The sequence below is a fragment of the Narcine bancroftii genome, chromosome 2 (assembly GCF_036971445.1).
Source record: "Narcine bancroftii isolate sNarBan1 chromosome 2, sNarBan1.hap1, whole genome shotgun sequence".
NCBI classification, from domain to species: Eukaryota; Metazoa; Chordata; class Chondrichthyes; order Torpediniformes; family Narcinidae; genus Narcine; species Narcine bancroftii.
In genome coordinates, this window is record NC_091470.1 from 80,852,075 (window position 1) to 80,876,314 (window position 24,240).

General features: G+C 43.0%; 1 protein-coding gene across 1 annotated transcript in view; it reads right to left on the bottom strand.

The window, feature by feature from the left end:
• Positions 1-7,592: 7,592 nt before the first annotated feature.
• Positions 7,593-24,240, bottom strand: part of capn3a (calpain 3a, (p94)) — a 198,180-nt gene continuing 181,532 nt past the window's right edge. The window contains exons 19-23 of the mRNA XM_069917243.1: positions 16,684-16,752; positions 15,090-15,168; positions 13,464-13,580; positions 12,024-12,082; positions 7,593-10,068 (exon numbers count right to left, since the gene is read on the bottom strand). Of these exons, the coding sequence (XP_069773344.1) occupies positions 10,042-10,068; positions 12,024-12,082; positions 13,464-13,580; positions 15,090-15,168; positions 16,684-16,752 (351 nt within the window). The 3' untranslated portion in view covers positions 7,593-10,041. The remainder of the gene's footprint in view (positions 10,069-12,023; positions 12,083-13,463; positions 13,581-15,089; positions 15,169-16,683; positions 16,753-24,240) is intronic.

The following is a 24,240-nucleotide window of genomic DNA, read 5'->3' on the forward strand; positions in this document are numbered from 1 at the left end:
ACATGGTATTGCTCAAGGCTTAACTAGCTGATGGTCAATTCAGGGAAAAGCTCATGAGTACATTCACTTCTGATCAAGAAAAATAATAGGAATAGAATATTTTCTCACTGGTTACTATGGGTATGAATCCAGGTAGATAAACCATCAAAATTAATGGAATGATGGGAATGGAGATTCTAGATAAGACAAATTATCCAATCACGACACCATTTCCGACATTAAACTTGTCTCCCAGAGGTAAAAATACCAAATGAACAGAGAGAGAAGCTATTTCCTGTCAGACTTTGGAGTGGTGGGAGATGGAATAATCCAGAGTAAGTAAGAATATTTTTTAATTAATAATGAAAGCAGAAGATGCTGGAAAGGCTCTGCAGCTAGGTAGAATCTGTGAAGAGAAAAAAACGGTTTAATATTTCAGGTTGAAGACATTTTATCAGAAAGGTTGGTAACCTGAAATATTGACTTGCTCTGTTAAGTATTTCCAAAGTCACGTTTTTATTTCAGATTTCCAGCATAATGCTTCGTATTCTGTTGCCATTTGACCCATCTAGGCTATTCCAGTTCTCAGACTATCCCATTAATCCCACAGAAGTGCAGGTGAAGCAGTGACGAGTTTGCAAGAGCAGACGTACATGATCCTCCTGCACAGTGGTCAGGAGACGAGGAAATTGCTGAGAAGCCCAGTTTTCGGTACAAAATGGGGTTGGTTATGACCTTCTCTTTGGAAATGGCTCCAGATTTGGATTTCAAAAGGAATTGTTCTCTGGATCTGATGTGGCATTTGTGCAAACTTAAAAGATTTTTTTGAAGTGAGTGTTCTCTGGATTTGGTTTCAATGTTTGTCATTGCTGTATTTGTATTCTGTATTGTGACTCATGTGGTCCCAAAATAGGTGCTAAGTGTAGGTAGTCATGGGATTAGGTCTCAGCGGGAATAATGGTAGCACTATTTCTCATTCCACTAATTCTCATTCATCTTTTTCTCAGTTCTCGTTGTCTAGCAGTTTTTGTGATTTGTGATAAAATGCTCAGAAGGTCAGACAGCACTTGTGGAAAGGGGAACAGAGTTAGCATTGCAAGTCAGAAATGCTTCAGAACGGTGCTGGAAAATGAGACTTGCTCACAATAATGCAGACCATAGTGAGCCCAACTCTTGTGCACGCTCTTCAATCTTACATCTCATCATCCCAGGTTGTCGTTTGAAGGCTGCAATATTTCGTACAATATTTCTGAGAAATTGAACTTGGAACTAACCTCCTTGCAAAAACAATTAGGAACACTAATATTTCAGACTTCATGATAGAGTCAAAAAGATCTGCCGCAAATTTCTGAGCATTGGATAATTTTTCCAACCATCACGCCATCAAGGTCAGATTCCAACTAACAAAGAAGGTTTCTGCCATTCACCGCTGATTTCAGATTTGTTGAGAATCATTGCTATCACATTCTGTCAAATTTGCTTTGATGCCCAAGACCCCATGGGAGGTAACCCTTTCTCAGCATCAGAGTGTTAGCCACGAGACCCTGTTGTTGAATTTCAAGATCAAGATCAAGATTCAAAATTGAATCTATTGCCATAGTAATAAAACAGAGTCCTAGTACAGAAATGGCCAAGGTGCCTCTTACATTTCTTAGAGAAAGAGAAGCAACAGAGAGATCCCCAGGGTCACCAAGTGTCCATAGATTCGCCTTCAGTGTTTCAGTAGGCCTCTGCTGCTTCACAAAGTCCAGTCCAAACCTTTGGCAACCCGAGCTCCAGATCCACCTTTTCACCCTGGACTTCAGACTGAGAGATGAGGATTCTGCCATTGAATTCCAACTTATAGACCAGGTTTAATTCAATTAATTCTCCTGTGTTCAGTGCACAAAATTCTGGGATCCTGTAGCAGCTAACCCTGTTAACAGACAGCCACATATAGTGCTCAGGTACCAGATGTAGTGTGCCTGAGGCCACCACGATCTATACCCCATGCATAGTAGCCAGGAGGCTGTAGTGGGATGGAACAAAGCTTTCCAGGTTCAAGTTTATTGTCACATGTCTGGAGGTGCAGTGAAAAGATTTCTTCTGCTAGCAGTATAGCAACTCAACCCATGCAGAATATAGTAAATACCACAGTACAGAGTGCAGAGAGCGATTAGCTAGCAAAAGTTTTTTTCCCACATGAAATAGTGAGAACATAATTTCTGGTTTCTACCTCTATCCTAATTCTTCCATTTCCTTATCAAACTCTACTCAACTGGAGTGCCCTTTGAACCTGCTTCACGATTCAATAAGATCATGTTGATCCTCTAACACTATAGCATATTCCTATGCTCTTGCCAAACCCAGTGATGTACTTTGTCCTAAAATGTACATTTTTTATGATGTTCTCTAGAACTCTGATCACCCATGCCAGAAGACATCCTCCCTACATTGAGTTTGTGTCACTTTGTTAGAATTTTTGCCAAGTCAAATTAGTTTCTCTCTCTTTCTTTCAAGAAGTAGTGAATATAAATCCAGTCAATACCATTCTCCACTCATCAGCCTTTTACCTATCAGTAAAAACACAAAGTTGGAGAAACACAGCAGGTCAAACAGTGTCCTTTATATAGCAAAGATAAAGATACATAGCCAATATTTCGGGTTTGAGCCCTTCATCAAAGATATTGCTTGACCAACTGAGTTTCTCCAGCATTGTGTTTTTACTTCAACCACAGTGTCTGCAGACTTTCGTGTTTTACTTCTTTTTATATCCATCACCAGTTATCTTTCTGGTAAACTTTCATGAGTTTCCCTTTGTTGCACATATATCCTTTCTCAGGAAGGAAAACAAAATGTCAAGCGTATTCTCCAGATGTCATCTGACCTTGTATACCTAGAAACAAGGAACTCTTGTTCCTGTACTCATATCCCTTGCAATAAAAACCAAGGGGACTCTTGACCTTCATAATTGCTTCTGCACTTGAAAATTTGCTTTCAATGACTGGTGAAAAAGGAGACCAACCCCTTTGTACATCCAAGTTTCCCAATCTCTGACTATTTAAATGAAATGCCACCTTTCTGTTTTGCAACTGAAATAGAAATTCACAGAATACATCTCCCAAGGTTTTGCCCACTCTCTTCATGTCAAAGTCATGAAACTTTTGAAACTTTTCTGCATCTTCCTGACAACACACCCAGCCTATTGTCAAAGCAAATGTTGAAATATTACATTTTTTTCTCATTCGCATCACTGATGCATATTATAAATGGCTCAAGCCCAAACACAGATCTCTACTATGTCTCACTATTCCCTGTCTGCCACCCACTCAGATGACCAATTTTTTAATCCATGTTAATACATTACCCCTGATGTGCTATGCTTTATCCATCATGCTGACTGACTAAACTGAGCAACTTTGTACAGTATCACAAAGTATTAGCATTTTCACTCATTGTTCTACCTTTCCAGCACTCCCTTTCACAGCATGAATCCAATGTAGTCTTGGTCCACAAAATGTTCCCATTCCCATTCCCATTATATCTGCTGATACCATGAATAGTGGTTTCAATGTTAATTAATTATGTTGAAAGGTTCTGATACATCAACTTAAGATTCAGATTCCAATACAAAGTGGACTTGCATTAGAGATTCACAAATATTGGAGATGCTGGAACCTTGACTCTCAATAAAGGATCCAGATCCAAACATGTTGTCTGACCATTTCTACCCATGGATGCTGTCTGATCTATTGGGTTCCTCCAGCAGTGCTTAGTTTGCTTAGGTCTCACCTTACTGGTTTTGTGAATATATGGATTTTTTTTCATCAGGTGGTAACTTCAGAGAAAATTCACTGGTGTGACTTTCAATTACATTCCAAAGTGGTGAACCTCTGCATCAAGAAAGAGGTTCCACCATCTTTTCCAAAAGGGTAGTGGGTGAGATTATCAAGTTACAAATCTGTAAGCCTTACCTCTAAAAGAGAGGTAAAATATAGATCTGGGTCCATCTGAGGAACAATCAAAAGGACCTGGAAACTGTGCCATTGTTGTCTAATCATCTCTCCAATCGCTGTGGTGATGCTGGATTCAATTTGGCAGACTATTGCAACCATAGAACAATATAGCACACCAACAGGCCCTTTGGCCCTTCTAGTCCATGCTATTATTCTCCCTAGTCCCACTGTCTTGTTTCCCGACCATATCTCTCACATCCATTTTCAACACACTTTTTATTTGCCTCAGCCACTGTATCTTTAAGGACTGGGAAGGAAAGGGTTTTTGCAAGTTTTAAAGTGACATTTATTTTACCACCAATATATTTCAAAGAACCATAAATGCAGAGCAGTCTCAGGGAAAATAAACTTAAAACAAAATATTTAAAGCACTGTAGTAAAGTGATGTACCACTTTGGCTTTTCTGCACTTGAAGACCTGGTCACAATGTTCAGGTCCTGAACAAGTGCAATGAAAGGGGGTTCAATTTCTCAGATCAGCAACATGTCCAGGTTCATACGCAGAAGGATTGATGGACAGATGGAAAAGAAGGTAACAAGGTGTGCAACTAATTCAGGCACAAAACTACAGTCTTTTAAACCATGAGATGGTTTTGCATTCAATTACAAAGGAAGCTCTGCAAAGTCAGTGAAATTATGGAGAAACTCAGTCAACATGAAGAAAATTGAAGAGTGCAAAGTAGTGATAAACCACAAACACCACATGATGTCAGTTTAAAAAGCACAAAACATTTTAAACAGTAACCAAAGAATCAGTAACAGAACAAACTGTTAAGAAGGGTATAAGCTATTGTTACTGCTTTTGTTCTGATCCTTTTCTAAATCATGCTATGAATAAAGGGTACAATGTAATTGATCAAAGCATTTGATTGACAAGACAGTTTTGCTTAGGTCAGAAAATGGTGAGAGGAAGTCCATCTTCAGTGAAGTTGGACACTCTGTGAAGTTGCTTCCTCTCCTGTGAAGATGGTCCTTCTCCTGTGAAGTTGCTCCCTCACCAATGAATTTGGTTCCTCTCTGGGGAATTTGGTTCCTCCCTGGTGAAACTGATCCCTCACCTGTGATGCCGACCCTGTGCTGTGAAGCTGGGAGCCAGATTCCATTGGTGACTGGCCTTCTCTTCCACCAGATCAGCCTCTTCCCAGATTTTCCAGTGTTTCTATATGTCTGAGTAATGAGGGCCTCCAGCCATGTTAGAATTGGGAAGGAACCTCTGCCAGTCTTGAACTGGAGTACTCTGATGGTGTGATGCAGAGAACTACCCCATAAAGCCTAGTTCATGAAATTACATTGTAGGGAACTAATAATAAGCAGGAATTTAGAGCAGGCACTGTATTGTATTTTCATGTTCTCCAAGGTATTGAATTCAAATTAAAAATATTGTGTGAAATAGGTGAATCACCATCAATGCAACTGAATGCACTAAGAGACAAGTGAGGAGTACAAACCTGCTTTGAATATGTTACATTCAATGGCTGGTAGACACAATAGTCCTCAGGTGAATCTGAGGTAAGGCAGGAAAACCAGGATTTATATTGGGGTGGAGCCAGGGAAGGAGCCAGCCATCAGAGCAATACACAGTCAGTGAATTCCAGTTCACTACATCCACCTCTTCCTTCAGAATTGAGCGTGTGGGTGAAAAACAGAGACCATTCATTCAAAAAAAATGAATGCTTTACAAATATTTATGTTAAGTCTATCAGGGGGTCTGGTAATTCTGGTAGAGCTCCGCAGTACTGGAGGACTTGGGCTTCAGGGTCAGTGGGTCTCGAGGGCTCTGGCTCAGGTCATGAGGTAGATTGGTTCACTTCCCAAGCAGTGCTCTCCGGGACCCTGGGTGGGGTACTCCTGGTTCACTAGAGGCATCGGATCCTCAGTTCCACGGGTGCCAGGTCTCTGATTGAGATGGCGTCCTCTCTGCCATCAGGGTATACCACGTAGGTATATGTTGGGTTGGCGTGCAGCAGGTGCACCCTCTCGATTGGGGGGGTCTGTCTTGCTCCTTCTCATGTGCTTTCTCAGCAGAACTGGTGTCATTAACCAAGTTGGGAGAGTAGTCCCAGATGTGGATTTCCTCTGGAATATGAACATAAGCTCGTGAGGAGTTGCGTTGGTTGTCGTGCAGAGGAGCGACCTTATGGAGTGGAGCATCGTGGGTACATGCACCAGCAAAGAGGTACTGACAGCCTTGTAACATATTAAGATGGACAAATCTTCTGGATCCAAAGAAGTGCATTCCTCTCACCTACTGTGAGCTAGAGAACAAATTAAAGCGAAATTAAAGAGATAGTTACATTATCTTTGGCCTTGGCTAAAGTTCCAGAATACTGAAGGGTAATCCATGTTGCACTGTTATTTAAAAGGAGCAGCAAGGACAAGCCAGAGAACTACAGAGCTTGATGTTGGTGGTCAAATATTTGCTGGAGGGGATTGTGAAGATCTAACAGAATTTGGATATGCAGGGGTTGATAGGAGGTAGTATGGCTTCATGCATGGGAGATCATGAATCTTAAATCTGTTTTTTTTTAAAAAGAGGTGACAAAGAGGATTCTTGAGGGCAGGACAGTGGATACTATATATATGAAATGTAGCAAAGACTTTGACAAGGTCTGGCATAACAAGTTGGTTTGGAAGGCTAGATCTAAGGTGAGCTGGCCCCTTTCAAATCAAAATGGGCTCAGTGGGAAAGGTCAGATGGTAGTAGTGGAGTCATGCTTTTTGGATTGGAGGTCTGTGACCAGTGGCATGCTGCAGGGCTTGTTAATGGGTCACTATTGTTTGTTATCAATGTTAACAATTTGGATGCAATATAGTTAACATGATTAGTAAGTTTGCAGATGTCACCAATGTTGGTGGTGCAGTGGACAGTAAGGAAGAACACCTACATCTACAATATGATCTAGATCAGTTAGGAAGTAGGTCAAGATATTGCAAATGAAATTTAAGTCTGACAAGTGTGAGATGTTGCACTTTGGTAAGTCAGACCAAGGTAGAGCTTACATGGTGAATGGTAATGTTCTGAAGAGTGTTGAAGACCAGAGGGAGGCATGGTCCCTTGAAAGTGGCAACTCAGATGGACAAGGTGGTAAAGAAGGTATTTGGCCCTTCATTGGGCAGGATATTGATTATAAATATGATGCAGCCTAGGTGTTGGTGACATCAGACTTGTCTGCAAAAGCAGCAGTCTGATAAGGACCATTCCACCTTAGATACACTCACTTCCTTCCTCCCATTGGGGAGAAGATTCAAGAGTTGGATGGAAACAGTGCACCAACAGGCTTAAATACAGTTCTTTTCTTCAGCCATCAGACTCCAGAATGAACCCCATAACAGAACTCTCAACCTGCTTTTGCTATGTACCAATTGATTTTTTTTACTATAATTGGATTAACTTCTGCCGAGGTGCCACTTACTAATGTATATTAGTTTGATGATGAAGATAAAAATCAGGAAAAGTATAATTAATTATTCTGTCTCTGAGAAGTTTGTACCCTTTTCTGTGAACATTTTCAAACTACCGGGGTACTTCTGAAAATTTATTGACTGCCAGAGAAATGGAGGTTCAAACTTAGGTTAGATTTACAGTTCCCACATGTAACTGAATTAACGGACCAGCAAATTTTTATGGAAAAGAAACATTTATTTTTCAGGTTCAAGTGTTGACATTGTACCCTTGACTTCTGTCCATTTCAATCTGATGAATCCTGAGTTGAATCTTTTTCTGAGTAACCCCTCATACCATATCCTGCTGCATTCTATAAATCCATTTTCATCAAACTGGCTCCGTTTCTGCTCTGCGCTGTCAACCTCTTCCTGAGAGTCTGCTGGAAGCATAGAGCAAGGAAATGGACTCTTGAACTCACCAATCCACACCATCAAATAATACCATTTCATTCTCCTCACATTTCTATCAACTCCCTCTGATTCTACTGCTCACACAATTACACACCTAGAAGCAACTTCCAGAGACTTGTTAAACCTACTGACTTGCACATGTTTGAGATATGAGAGACAACCAGAGAACCCATGGCAAACCCATGCCAATCACAGGGAGAACATGTAGAAACCACACAGACAGTTCCTGAGGTCATAATTGAACCCAGACCATTGGAACTGTGGGGCATCAGCTCTACTAATTGTGCCACTCTGATGTGCTAAAGAGATGGGAAGAATCGTCTGATCTGAATAGGATGATACTTTCTCATTGCTAACCCTTATCATCCATCTCCAATTGCTGGGAATTTTGTCAGCATTAGCTACAGTGATGTGTGTGGAGTCACACATAGACCAAACCAGATTTCTTTCCTGGATAGATATTAGCAAGTCGGCTTTGCTTTTAATTTATTTAATTGAATTTAAATTATAGTTTCTGTAGTGGGCCATGGACTATGGTTTTCCCAAAGTTTAATGCTAGAGTATTATATGCTGACTTCCACAATTCATATTATTGGTGAAAGTTCTAGGATGGGGAAAACTTGGTGTGATTCATTTAGGCTGGAATTCTTACATTCCCATGAGAGCTCTTCAATGACCCACCTCTTGGGTATCCAACTTATTCTATTCTGCACAGCTGTCAGTACATTTCACATAGCTGTGCAGCAGTTTACTCATTAATTTCTCAAACATTAGCAGAGCAGTTCTCCAAATTAATATATTCACAGGATTTATTCTATTTGCTTGTTGTTCCTTTTTCTATCCTTTTTTTCATTGAGGTGATGAGAAATTGGGCATGTAACCCCTGGGGTCGCAGATGCAAAATTGAAACTGTGCATTGTTATCAGACTGACACTGCAGCGACTTACACTGGGATTACACTGCAGTGTCACCAGTGAACAGCAAAATTCGATAACTATTTTATGCACCAACTTCTTACACTTGGTTTGAATGGGTAAATGAAGGAAAAGGAGTTGGAAAGAGTGGGGTCCAGGGTATCTGCCAAGAAGCAGGGCAACCTCTAACATAGATCACGAGTCTTAGAGTCATTAGACACAGAAACAGGCCCTTTGGCCCATCAAATACCCAGTGACCCTAACCCCATGATCCATAACCTTTTGTGATCCAAGAGCTCTTCCAGATACTTCTAAACAATGCAGTCTGCTCTGCTTTGTTTTCAAATTGTGTTGTGGGTTCCCAAAAGACAGGGGAAGCTGCCAACTGATGTAAGAGATTTTCCCCTCACTTAGACTGCACATGGTTAAAGGCTTGACAGAGCTGCCTGGCTTCAGCAGGTCAAGTCTGATCAGTATTTGAGGAGGGAGGAAACTGGGGAACATTACTCAACATGAACTTCACTACAATGTAACACTCCAGCACTTCAGTGTGTTCTGAAAATCCCAGTGTTACATCAAGCTGGCTTAATAATCCTTAAGAATACAAACCATAATTAAGTAACAAAGAAATAATATCCTGTAGAATTTAAAAACATAAAAGAATATTTATCCTACTCCTGCAATCAATCCTATAACTCTCAGTCACAATCTACAATGCCAGCTCCTGTAGCAATGTGGACAGGTGTTTCTAAAGCCAAAAAGTTATAATTACAGTAAATAATTACATGGCAATAAAAATAAAGAATAGCAGAGAAGAAATGTTAAGAAAATGCCATTTATATTTTCTAAATATGCACTGTTCTGGCATGGTCAATGAATAAAGGAACTACTGTATTTCCTCTCCTTGATCCTGGGATACTAAGACCGACTCCAGTGATTCAATTGGCTGTGAGATCCACTAACACATCTTAAACCAAAGAGGATCTTGTGCTCACTATCAGACCATCCGCTGGTCATGGGAAGACACAGTAGGGGGATTATTTGGGGAAACCCAATTAAGATTAATAAAGGAAAGGTCATTTTAAATTGGTTTCAGATACTCCCAACCCCAAAGGTCCACAAGCAAACACACACAGAACTCCCATGTTGATCTGACAGTTTCATAGCCGCCAACAGTCCTTTGCTTGTTCATCCTGAATGTCGTCATGAGTAGAAGAGTTTGGCTTGGTGTACACTGCTGCTGCTGAGGTTTGCTTGTTGAGTTTGAGGTAATAGCCAGGCCTGCAAATCCTGAGATCCTTAAGCATATATGGTAAGCTGCAGCCACTGTGGAAATGAGTAGATTATAAAAGTTCATCCCAATGGTACAGGAAGCATTCAATCAACACCCAAGGAAAATATACAGATCCTTCCAGACCTTCCCTTCACTGCAACCTTCACTGTACTCCAATTAAAAAATCCACTTTGTGAAGTATTCTAAAGAATGCAGAGTGCACAAGTCCAAATGACATTATATTTTAGGCAACCACCATCTCAATCTGATTCCATTGTTTTTAGCTCTTCTTTACTGACCTAATCTAACTTTTCTCTTTAATCTGTTCCTCCCCTCCCAGTGGTCTCTTCTTCCACCTGTCTCTCCACCTCTCCCACCTTTTATCCAATACGCTCTCACCTCCTAGCTTCCCTCCAAGTTTTTCCCCCCCTTCCCCTAATATTCGATATCTTGCTATCACCCCTTCCTACTTCAGTCGTGATAAAAGTGTCTCAACCCAAAACATTCTCTGGCCATTTCTCTCTGTGGATGCTGCCTGATTTCCTCCAGCTTCTCATTGTTTTCTCAAGATTCTGGCATCTGCAGACTTTGTGTTTCTCCAATAATGTTATAAACAAATCTTGCTGAGGGAAGCAAAAAGCCATCATTAAATCACAAAGTTTGGGTCTTGTGGAGTTTCTGCAGCCTCCCAATTGCTTGCCCACCTAAGGACATTCAACCCCCACAACTAACTTGTCACGGTCTAAAGTCTGGCCCCAGAACTGGTGTTGTGTATCATGTAGCCATAATAATAATTGGACTTTGTCTCCTAAGCAGCTTGAGCAAATACTGGTGATGGAGCATTGGCTCTCCACCACCAAGGTTCATGCAATGCTATTACAGTGGCAGCGACTCAGGTTCAAATTTGCTGCTGACTGTAAAGAGTTTGTATATTCTTCCCATGTCTGTGGGTGCTCTGGTTTCCTCACATGTTCCAAAAACATACAGGGTTAGTAGGTTAATTGGTCACATGGGTGCGTGTGGGCAGCATGGGCTCAAGTGCCAGAAGGGCCTGTTACCGCAGTGTACCTACATTAAAATTAAATAAAATGAAAACAAATCAAAGGTCAAAGAGAGAGAGAAGTGAAACTCATAACTTGTAAACTTTTTTCCAGAAACATGGGTGTGCAATAAATTCCATTTGTACCGAAGGCTCCAGAACAACAGGTGCTACCCAAATTCGGATCATGGAGTGATGTTAGGCTTTGATGGATTTTATCACAGTAAATTGTAATGGGAGGTGAAATGGCACCCATCAGAAAATTGGGCCATGCAGATTAATGTGTGTGACGTTTCAACCCTCATTGATAAACACTACACAGTGCTGTGGAGAGGTCTTGGAGAACCAGTAGTACAGAACGCTATGTTTTTTGCTTGTGATTTAAAGGGACCCATTGGGACACTTCACAAGGCATCTCTAAAACTGCTTGGGAGTTGGTGCTGCACACTCCAGAGCATCCAGTCTGTTGATAATGTAACCATGGAAAACAATAATATAATGATCACTTCACAGTTAGTACAAACAAGGTACTGTCTCTGAAGGGACTTTCTGGGTGGAGAGTTGACATTGGAGATGAAGACAAACGATAAGGATTTGTTTTCCCATATTGTAGCCTTCACTATTGGTGACCAGCTGCCATGGCAACTGGGCTTCAAAAGTTGCACAGAGAACTTTCTCCTGCAGATTGTGATTCGATATGGTTTTTGCCTAGCAGAACATGTGTCATTTGTCATTTTTTTTTGGAACAAACATGATTGCCCTGGAGGCACCAACACACTAATAAAAGGGAGGAATGCAATTTTAGGGAACTATTTGTCATGATAAAAAAAACATTAAAAAATCAATGAATAAACAAAATCTTGAACCAGTTGCGGATTCTGATGAGATTTACACCCTCCAGTGGCCATCTGGGCTTTCTGTTTTCTGGAGAGGAATTGTCACTGTTCCACACGTGTCTGATGCACCTACCTCCAGGATGTTCAATTTGATTATTCCATCTCCATCTTTATCAAATGCATTGAAGGCTCCTGCAGAACAGAAAGGATAAATTTCCCTGCTCAAAAGCACACATACAATGAATGGAATGCTAAGTCTTACACTGTAGTACTGAAAGGACTACAATCATCAACCACCCATGTACAATATTCCCCTCCCTTTTGTTCTCCCCACATTCCCACAACTCCTGCAAGATCCAACCAGAGGTAATTTAGAGACAAATTAACCTACAGACCTTCACATCTTTGGGATGTGGTAGAAAACCAGTGGACCCAGAGGAAACCTGCATGGTCACAGGGAGAATGTGCAAACCACACAGAGGGCAGCAAAGATTGACCTTGGGTTGCTGGTGCTATGAGGCAGTGGCTTCATCACAGAGCCATCCTGGCTGTAACTGAGTGTTTTCATCACTCAGGAACTGGGACTATAGTGGAGCCCTCTGAAAAGTATGGAAGAATTCTTTTCTTTGATCTCTACTCTGTTTTTATCCCTGGTTCATGAGCACTTCACTCATCCAAAATATTTGACAAAGGGGTGTTGGGTTGCTACACCCTCTCTACACCCTGGAAAGTGCTCAATGTGGCCCTGCCAGACAAAAGGATTAAATAGGAATGGGATTAAGGACTGCCTGAGCCTAGTACAGTTCTACACTGGAATTTGCTATTTTTCAGATCCCTGAATGGACATCCAGCTACAGACCCTGGCACCTGTGAAAGTATAACTCTGTTCAGAGGAGGTCAAGTGAAGACATTCTGCTCGCTGATGACCATTAGCCCAAACTGCACCTCCACAGGTGGCACCCACCTTTTTAACATTCAAACAATAATCCCTGGATGGACAGATGACTCATTACCAGCGTTGGTGGGATAAGGAGTTGTTCAAAAGTGAGGGCGTCACTCCAAATGTTGAGTAAGTGCCCTGATTGTACAGATTTTATCTTTTAACATTCATTCTTCAAGATATAGGTATTGCTGGCAAGGCCACCACTTATTGCCTCTCTCTAATTGGCCTTAACATGCCAATTTTTTGAACCATTTGCAGTCCTTCAGATGAAGGTGCTCCCACAGTGCTGTTGGGGAAGGAGTTCCCAGATTTAGGAAGGACTGATGATATACTCCCAAATCAGGATGGTGGGTGTGACTTGGAGAAGAACTTGCAAGGGGGTGGTCAATCTCTTACACCTACTTCACTTGTCTTGCCAGTAGAGGCCCATGGTGTGGGACGTACCATCAGAGTAACCTGGGCCAGTAACTGCAGCACATTTTGACAATGATGTACACTGCATTGATAGAGTGAATGAGTAAGCCTGCACATCGTCCCCAGAGAAATAGCTTTCATCCCTGTTGCCTTGAGCCAAGTTTTCACCCACTAAAGTTAACCTGTGGAATGGGTGTAGGAGTCTGTTGCACTTACTGAACATCCCTTCCAGTCTCACAATGCAGCAGATGAAGCTGTCAAAGTCCAGGTTCATATTGACGTCGGCGTAGCGCATGGAGATGAGCTCATACAGCCGGCCATTGAGACGGAAGCCTGAAGGATAACAATGTCAGCTGCACCACTATTACTCTAACCAATACTGCCCACCAATACTTCACCAAACTGAACACTAACAGCACAACCCCCATGACACAATGCTGTAAATACGTAATGCTGTCTTGTGAATGGTACAGAAGGGCTCACGTCCCATTTGAGAGGCTTGGAGATTCAGTTGCCCACTTTCTGCCATAACATTTTTGTAATCCTAATGTGACTTCCATAGCAGTACCTCAGGATGAGATTATTCCTCATGCAATGCTCCTTTTTGACCATGATGTCTCAGGAATGCTTTTATTGGGCACTCCCAGAATACCTGGATTTTGCACTGCATTGCTAGCCTGGGAGGATGTGAGATATTATCTGACATCCTGCCCCCCCCTTTGAATAAAAGCTAACCGCATCACCATTTGGTCCCAAACCAATACTCACAACATGGAAGCTACCCAAAGATGCAAGACCCTTGCCTCTGAATCCTGACCCACGTGCCTGTCATTTGTCCAGGAACTGTTAATGGCAGAAAATGCTCATCATCTATTAGCGATATATATTAATAATATTAAACCTCTCAGGATACCAATGCAAGATATCATGACCAGCTCAGCAGCTTGCAGTGACAGGAATGCACATGGGGGCACTTAAACTGAGGAGATCTTGACTGATGCAGCAATCAGCTTAAAGCAATGCAGGCTGTCAAGACACTTTCTTCCTTCCTCCTTCAAGGCAGCTCAAATGTTGCAAGAAGATCCTTCGCCATTAGCAATGAAATGAGAATAATTGCACAGGTTTTGCCTTTACTGTTGGGACTGAAACCAGTTCTGATGCACCCAGCAAAATTAGTTGCACTATTACACCAAGATCAGGTGATAGGAATTGGTGCATGGAACTTAGTGAAATTCCCACAATCCACCATCAACATGATGGTCTAGGATCTGGCTCACTCATTAGAGTGGAAAGGTATTGCCTGAGGTCAAGATTGTGGTCAGGCTGGAACCAGGATTACAGCCGGATAAGGAGCTGGAGCTGAGATTGGGATCAGGAACATCAGGGGTAAAGAATGTGGGTGGATTTGTGGACAGAGCTGGGATCCAAACACTTTGTATTTCTTGCTTCTTTGAAACTCAGAGAAGTTACTCAATGAGGGAACGTAAAAAGGGGGAATAAAAATGTGGAGACACAATGCTGGAAAACAAACTGTTTGCTGGCCGGCCAGCTACTGTGGAGAATAATGTACAGATTATATATCGGGCTGTGGCCTTACTTATTATATTTGGATATTAATGAGTTACATCCAATAGTTCAGAACATCTGCCAGTCTGTCACTTCAAAGAGGTGCCAGATTATTGGAGCTTTACTGTGTTTGATTTTCTGGCAACAATGATACAGTACTGCATTTCACTTACAGAATAATTCCTGAGAGATTCACCCTTGTAGATCTGAATGTTCAGTCAATGGTGGCAGTAAGTGCAGTACAATCTGCAGTCACCCTGACTCATTCCTACCCACCTGCATCGCTCACGGCACTCCGCATTTCATAGCTGTCAATCATTCCAGAATTATCCTTGTCATATTCCCGAAAAATTGCCTGCAAGTAAACAGAGAATTGGAGTGAGACAACATTTTTCAAGTTTACATGGAGTAACAGGATTATGTGCAGGGTCTGAGACCCATCTACAGACACAAGACTATCTCTGAACGACCGGGACCAGTGGACAGTTACAGGCTCAAGTCCGAGGAACTGGGTGATGGGACTGATCAAGGTTCTCACAATCTTACTGAGCAGCCATAGTGTGGTAAACCACTGTTTGTATATTTAACTGTCTGGGCACGTCCATTGGCCAACTGTACCTGTGACTTCTCCCACAGACTCCTGAATAAAGGTGACTGTTCCACAGCCCCCTCCCCAGTTTAGGGCAGTCAATCAGCATGGACATGCCTCCATTCTATTGCTAATAAAAGCCTATCAGTTTTATATAATCCAGTCTTTTGGAGTTATTGATGGTGCATCACATAGTTCAAGCAAGGATTCGTCCACAATTTGGTGACTTCCGTCCATTGCTCATTCCTGGGTGGTTTGAATTCTGACCTCACCCTTTACATTTTCAAACCAATAATGATGTCTGGCACATTGGACATGGACTTAAACTCTACAATTTTCTCTAGTAAAACTGAACAATTTGAACCTTCCGTCTTCAATTTTTGTGATTTATGACCTTTGAAGTGTGTGGACTGTCTGGAAGGCACAGATCCTTGGCTGGCAATGTTCTCCATGGGTAACCACATGATGATCCTTGCAGTATCTGAAAGAACATTCTGAATGTGGCAACTCCTTGTCAGCCTTTGAATGCTATGAATAAGAAACCTTTTCACTATATCTCAGTATGTCTGTCAACAATAAATAAATCTAAATCTAAATACATCACATCACCCCACAGGGGAGTTGTAGGCTGCATTTTCAATTTCCGATCTTACTGATTTTAGCTGAGGTAGTGGTGTTGATGCAACCTTTGCACTAACTATTCCCTTGCTGAAGTTGTTGCCTGTTTCCTTTCCAGCCTGCTGAGAAGTACATGATATTACAGGATCAGATCCAGTCTGATCCGTAGCACTATTTTTAGCAGGATGTAGGGTATCTGTGGGGGCATGGCTGGCACAATAGCGCAGAGAGAATGGTGCCTGGCATAAACAGATATAACTAATCACCAGTAGGAAATCCCACAGCCCTAATCACATGCTCCTGTGACTTTAATCAACAAGGCAACAAAAGTTAACTAAGTTCATATTCTGCAGCTGGTTCTGATCAAGTTTTGGCATTCAAAGTTATCCCACCTCAGTGACTGGACAGTACAGAGAAGGAAAGTGAGTATTGGAGAAAGTCATAAATTCCTGAACCCTCACCAGGTTAACAGGTACACCAGGGAAATGAACAGCATTGTTGATGGAAAATAATCCCCTTATTTGTGCATCCGTTGAGAACTGAACTGCCAGAGTCCAAATTAACCTCTCCACTACTTCTGCTGATCTGAGACCATCAAACATTAGTTACCAATAATAACACTACATGTGAAGTAACTTCCCAAAGCCCTCCACTGCCACCTACCTGCCATTGCTTAATCTTGTTCCATAGATGCTTAAACTCCATCAGATTAAGCTTCCCGGATCCATCTGTCTACAGGCACAAGGTTAAGGTACAAATAAATGGAACAGTCCAATGGCCATGGGATTTTAAACTCCTCCTCTGAGGGAAGATGACAAGCATTACATACAAATCATTACACATTCTTAATCAGATAAACAGCTACAGCATAATGGAATTATTAACAATTCTCTTATGTAAACTTCCAAAGTGAATTTGTAATTTTGAAACAGACTGGCATGGCCAGGTAGACCTTGACCTTATATCGTGGCAACCAGTTTAACATCAACCCTCTACTGAAATCTACCCCCTGCAAGTGGCAAACAGAAACATTATTTTATTCATAGATTTTGCATTGGTTAGATTGTAGACTGGACACATCAGGGAAGATCTTATTGGTCTACAGGAAGCAATAATGATCACTGACGTGAGGAAAATAAAAATGAACTTGCATTTTCTTCTATGATTAAAGAAAACTCACTTGGTGCTCTGATATATGATTTCAGGATTGCCAAGGGTTTGTTACATTTTTCCTTTGCTCATTTCTTTTGTACATTGTTTTAAAATGTTCAAGCTTTGACCTACCAATGAGATGACTCAATTAAAGAAGATTTGGCTTGCTTGTTTCCAGCTGTAGAGGTTTCAGATATCAGAGGATGAAAGTTCAACTGAAGAAAATGCCAAGAAGAATCAGTTAAAGATGGATCATATCTCCTGGGTAATTCATGGGACTTGATATGTTCTAAAAAAAACACAGAAATGCTGGAGGAACTCAACAGTCTCGCATAGGAGACTGGAGGTAAAGATATATAACCAAAGTTTTGGGCCTTTTTCAAGGTATGTTGAAGGCGGCCTCAGGCCCATCTTCAAGATACCTCCTATGGATGGTGCTGACTTTTGTTCTTCTCTCCACATGTTCTACCCAGTCATTCTGGCAGAAAACCCATTCAAACCCCACAGGAGAAAGCTCTGTGGATTCTGTCCCTGATTTAAATAAAACACGAGTTAAGTTTCCAAGGAAGGCCACTGAGAGTTTCTTGCTTCCTGACATGCCAAAGTCTCTCAACCATAGAAGAAGCACATCATCAGTGGGAATATTCTGCACTTGCCTTGATGCGTGCAGCTCCATCAACACAGGAGGCTCAGCATCAACCAGGGCAAGGCAGTTCATCTGACTGACAACCCATCTGCCAGCGTGCACAGGCTCCAGTGTGAACTGGTGACAAAATATACTGCAGTGACTCACCAGGCCTCTCTGACAAGCCCATGAACACCACCAACAACAAGCAGATAGGATTAGCACCACCTGCAGTCTCTCTTCCAAGCTGCATTCATTCCTGTGTGAGAAATATATAGCCAGTCCTTCTTCATCATGGGTCAAAATTATGCAACTCAGTTCGAAGGAATCAAGAGGAAATGAAGACAAGCTGGAGGGAGCCAGTGGGTCAGGTAAGGTCCATGGAGATAGATAGGCAGTCGATGATCATGACTCTTTTTTCAGTGTGTAGTGTGAATAAAAGCTTTCATTACTGGAGGGAGAGCACGTGCTTTTATTAGCTTATAACAAAGGGTAGGGTCTTCAGAAGGGCTCTGGGTTTAGGCAGGAAACCTGGGTTATATATGGGTAGATGGTGGGGGGTGGGGGGGGGGGGGGTAGCCAGCCATCTGCACAACCCATCAGCAGTGAATCTCAGTTCACTGCATTCACCCCTTCCTATAGAATTAGGGCCTATGGATGAAGACAGAGAACACAGACTCAGCAAAAAAAAATCAAAATATATACAATTATTTACAAATTTAAATGATCTGGGGGTCTGGAAATCCTGGAGGAATGTCTCAGCACTGGTGGGCCTTGGGCTCCTTGGGTCTCCTGGTCCCCTCATAGGGGAGGCACAGTGGGTGGTAGGGTCTTTGGTTCCATGACAGAGGGGGATGATTCTTCCCACTGAACCGAATCACCTAAGGCCCTGATTGGAGGAGGTGAGAAAGAGTTCTGGAACTTGTGGGTCACCTGAGGCAATGGATTTCCTGTTCTGGCGGGTGCCAGGTCCTTGAAAGAGACAGTGCCTTCCCTGCCATCCGGGTACTCCACATAGGCATGGAGTAGTCTCACCCTCTCCACCAGGGCATTGGTTTTGCTTCTTCTCACATGCTTTCTTAGGAGGACCAGACCTGATGTGGTGAGCCAAGTTGGGAGTGTGGTTCCTGATGCCGATCTCCATTCAAAATCAAGGAAAAGCTTGTGAGGAGTCACATTGATTGTTGTACAGAGTAGTGACCAAATGGGTAGGACATCCTGCCAGTGTGAGTCTGGAAGGCCTCTTGACGAGGGCCAATTTGACAGCTTTCCAGACCGTGGTGTTTTCTTTTTCAACCTGCCCGTTACCCCAAGGGTTGTAGCTAGTAGTCCTGCTGGATGTGATGCCCCTTGCCAGCAGGTACTGACATAGCTCCTCACTCATAAATGAGCACTAGTCGCTATAGATATAGCTGGGATACCCGAACAAGGCAAAAATATAATCTAGGACCTTGATAACCGAGGAGGTGAAAATGTTTAGACATGGGATAGCGAATGGGAAGCGGAAGTACTCATCAATGATGGAGAGAAAGAATATGTTCCCATTCATGGAGGGGAGAGGTCCCTTAAAATCAACACTGAGCCGTTCAAAGGGCTGGGATGATTTTATCAAGTGCGCCTTTGCGGGGATGGTAGAAGTGCGGCTGCACTCCGCGCAGACTTGGCAGGACCTAGTCATTTCCATGATATCTTCCATTGAGTAGGGCAGATTGCATTCCTTGACAAAGTGAGCCATGCGGGTAACCCCTGGATGGCAGAGCTCATTATGTGGAGAATGCGGCTGGCCGGTGTGTGGTGAGGCACAGTTTCCTCTGGATAAGGCATCTGGAGGCTCATTAAGGGCACTTGGCTGATAGGCGATGTCATAATTGTAGGTGGAGAGTTCAAACCTCCATCTAGCAATTTTGTCATTTTTAATTTTGCCCCTCTTGACATTATTGAACATAAATGTGACAGACCACTGGTCAGTGAGGAGTTTAAATTTTCTACCAGCCAGGTAGTGCCTCCAGTGCCCGATGGCCTCTACAATGGCTTGAGCCTCTTTCTCCACAGAGGGATTCCAAAGCTCATGGCCTTGCAGGATCCGGGAGAAAAACGCCACCGGCCTGCCTGTCTGGTTAAGGGTAGTGGCCAGATCCACGTCCAAAGCATCACTTTCCACTTGGAAAGGTACATTCTCATCCATCGTGTGTATTGTAGCTTTTGCAATGTGGCTTCAGTCATGGGGTTCAGCCGTGAGGACAAAGGTAGTGGACTTTAAAAGGGGGTAAACCTTATCGGCATATTGGGGGACCCACTGGACGTAATATGAGAAAAACCTAGACATCTTCTCAAAGCTTTCATGGTCCTTGGAATAAGGAGCTCTAACAGGGGGCACATCCTATCAGGGTCGGGGCCAATATTACCATTCTCCACCACGTAGCCCAGGATAGCCTGTTGTTTAGTCCTGTACACACACTTGCTGGAGTTATAAGTGAGGTTCAGGGCTTTGGCCATGTGGAGAAAGCTCTGAAGATTGGCATTATGATCCTCCAAGGTATGGCCACAGATGGTAACATTATTGAGGTAAGGGAAAGTAGCCTTCAACCCATACTCATCCACCATCCTGTCCATCTATCTCTGGAAGACAGAAACCCCATTGGTAATACCAAAAGGGACCCTCTGGAATTGATAAGAGAAGGCCTTTTGCCTCAAAAGCAGTATAGAGATGGTCCTTGAAATGGATTGGCAGCTGGTGATAGGCAGACTTGATGGTCAAATAGACCTAATACTGTGCAATTGTTTGGCTGTAGTCAATTACTTGCCTGGACTTATTTTCCCCCTTTACTATCACCACTTGTGCTCTCCACGGGCTAGTGCTAGGTTCAATAATTTTCCTTATTGAGCAGGCATCGAGTCTCTGATTTTATGAACTCCCGATCAGCACCATTATACTGCCTGCGCTTCGTAGCAGTCGGCTTGCAATCCTGAGACAGGTTTGGGAAGAGGGGCGGGGCATTGATATTAATTGTGGAGAGACTGCATGTGGGTCCCAATTTTAATAGCCCTCTGTTCGAGCTGAATAGCCCAAGGTCATGCTTTTAAGGTGACACAATAAGTCAAGATCCAACAGTACCGGAGCACACAAATCATTAAGCACATACAACCAAAGTTTACAAAACTCCCCCCTTCAAAAGACAAATGTACAGTACAATGTTCTTGAATATGAGTAGAGTGTGAATGAGACACTAGAAATATATGGTAATTGGAAGGATACCGTTTAAGTTTGTATTCCCAAACAGTCTGAAAGTCTATAAAACTTTTTGTAGAGCCAGTGTCAATTAAGCATCTAGTTGGGTATCCATTTACCTTGACAGTCACTATAGCGTTGCTGAGTTGATGTGGTCTGTCTTGGTCCAGAACCATCGACGTGAGGACCCTGGAGACTCTGTAGACCTCCTCACTCAAGCAACCCCCCTCCTTCATGATATGCTGGCAGGCAAGATGGTGTCAACCTCGTGGTGTGGCAATATGGCTGCCCCTCTTCCTCCTCTGATGATGATGGCACTAAATTTGAATCGCGGCAAGATGGCCACTGAGGCTTTTCATGCCGTTTTCCCACTGCCACCCTCCTTTGGCGAGTAGCTCAGCAGGTAGGCTCTGGTGAGTTCGGGGCTGAAGGGAGATGGCTTGGGGCTGGAGTTGGGAGCTGTGCAGGCTGTGGATTTCCCAGGCGTTCCCTTCATATGGCAGACCCTCTCCCAGTGTCCCCTCTTAGCCCAGCTGGAGCAGACAGAGTCCTTAGCTGGGCATCGAGAACAAGGATGTTGGCTTCTACCACAGAAGAAGCACTCCCTGGCACGGAAATGCTCTTTAGCATGGGAGGCAGCTGCCATTAGGGCAGGGGCAGCGGGGGCTGCTGATCCTGGGAAGGGTTTGCGGGGGAGAGCATTGTTGTTGGCTTCGAGGTCATTGGTCTTGAGCTGGGCTTGTTCAAGGGACTTGGCCAGTTCAACATGGCTGGCCAAGTCTTTCTTATCCGACTCAAGTAGTTGCTGCCTCACTTATCTTGAGCGGACCCCCACGACTAGGGTGTCCTGGATCTGCTCTTCCTCACAAACACAGCTAGTAGCCGTTTCATACCAGCACTTCTTGGCGAGAGTCCACAGGTCAAGCAGATAGTCACTGATGGTCTCTCCAGGCCGCTGCCAAAGTAGAGCAAGTCGATGGCTCGCTAGGACCTCGTTTTGCAACTTCAGGTATTGAGCCTTCATAGGTTGCTCAGTTCCGAATGACTGCATACCCTTTAATCCCTAACCTGGAAACGTCCCTGGTCACGTTCAGGTAGGCCTGGAAGCAGTCCAGCCAGTAAGCAAACTCCTCGGCAGTATCTGGAGACAGAGGATCGATACTCGGCTTGAGCAGTGCCTCCATCTTCTTGTCAATAAGCTAATAAAATTGTAGTATGAATAAAAGCTCTCACAACTGGAGGGAGAACCCATGCTTTTATTAGCTTTTAACAAAGGGTATGCCCTTACAATGGTCTTCAGTCGGGCTCTGGGTTTAGGTGGGAAACCTGGGTTATAGATGGGGGCAGAGCCAGCCATCTGCACAACCCATCACCAGTGAATCTCAGTTCGTTGCACAGCCGGCAATCAGAAACAGTCCGTTTTTCTCCATGGATTCTGCCTTATCTGAGTCCTTTCAGCTTTTCATTGCTCAAGAATCCAGCATTTGCCATTTATTGTGTCTCAGGAGGAATTGAGAGACACAGGGCATTTTTATTCATTCAGAATGTGCATATCATATCACTGGCAAGTCCAGCATTTAATGTCTGTTACTGATTGCCCTTAAACAGGGTGTTTGCTATGCTACTTCTGAGGACAGTTCCATCACTTTGTTGGGTCCGGATTAACATCACACTGGGTAAGAGGAGGCACATTTGGTGTAGTGGTTAGCACAACACCTTTACAGCACCAGCAATTAACATAACATAACATAACAATTACAGCACGGAAACAGGCCATTAGGCCCTTCTAGTCTGCACCGAACCAAACACCCCTTTCTAGTCCCACCTCCCTGCACAATGCCCATAACCCTCCATCTTCTTCTCATCCATATACCTGTCCAACCTTTTCTTAAATAATACAATTGACTCCGCCGCCACTATTTCTCCCGGAAGCTCATTCCACACGGCTACCACTCTCTGAGTAAAGAAGTTCCCCCTCATGTTACCTCTAAACCTCTGCCCCTTAATTCTTAACTCATGTCCTCTTGTTTTAATCTTTCCTCCTCTTAACGGAAATAGTCTATCCACATCCACTCTGTCTATCCCTTTCATAATCTTAAATACTTCTATCAAATCCCCTCTCAACCTTCTACGCTCCAAAGAATAAAGACCTAATCTGTCCAATCTCTCCCTATACTCTAGATGCTTAAACCCAGGTAACATTCTGATAAACCTTCTCTGCACTCTCTCCACTCTGTTTATATCCTTCCTATAATTATGCGACCAGAACTGCACACAGAACTCCAAATTAGGCCGCACCAACGTCTTATACAATCTCAACATCACCTCCCAACTCCTATATTCCATGCAATGATTGATAAAGGCCAGCATACTAAAAGCCTTCTTCACCACCCTATTCACGTGAGTTTCTACCTTCAGGGAACGATGTACCGTTACTCCTAAATCTTTCTGCTCTTCTGTATTCATCAATGCTCTCCCATTTACCACGTATGTCCTATTCTGATTCTTCTTACCAAAATGAAGCACCTCACACTTATCAGCATTAAATTCCATCTGCCATTTTTCAGCCCACTTTTCTAAGCAGCCCAAATCCCTCTGCAATCCTTGAAAACCTTCTTCATTATCCACTATTCCACCTATCTTAGTATCGTCTGCATATTTACTAATCCAATTCACCACCCCATCATCTAGATCATTAATGTATATAACGAACAACAATGGGCCCAATACAGATCCTTGAGGCACACCACTGGTCACCGGCCTCCAACCTGACAGACAATTATCCACTACCACTCTCTGGCCTCTCCCTTTCAGCCAATGTTCAATCCATTTGACTATCTCAAAATTTATACCTAAAGACTGCACCTTCCTAACTAACCTTCCATGTGGTACCTTACTGAAGTCCATATAGACAACATCCACTGCGCTACCCTCATCCACATTCCTAGTCACCTCTTCAAAAAATTCAATCAGATTGGTCAAACATGACCTTCCTCCCACAAATCCATGTTGAGTGCTCCTGATCAGACCCTGTTTATCCATATGTTTATAAGTACTATCTCTAAGAATTTTCTCCATTAATTTACCTACCACAGACGTCAAACTTACAGGCCGATAGTTGCCAGGCTTCCTCCTTGAACCCTTTTTAAATAACGGAACCACATGCGCAATGCGCCAATCCTCCGGCACTATCCCCATATCTAATGACATTTGG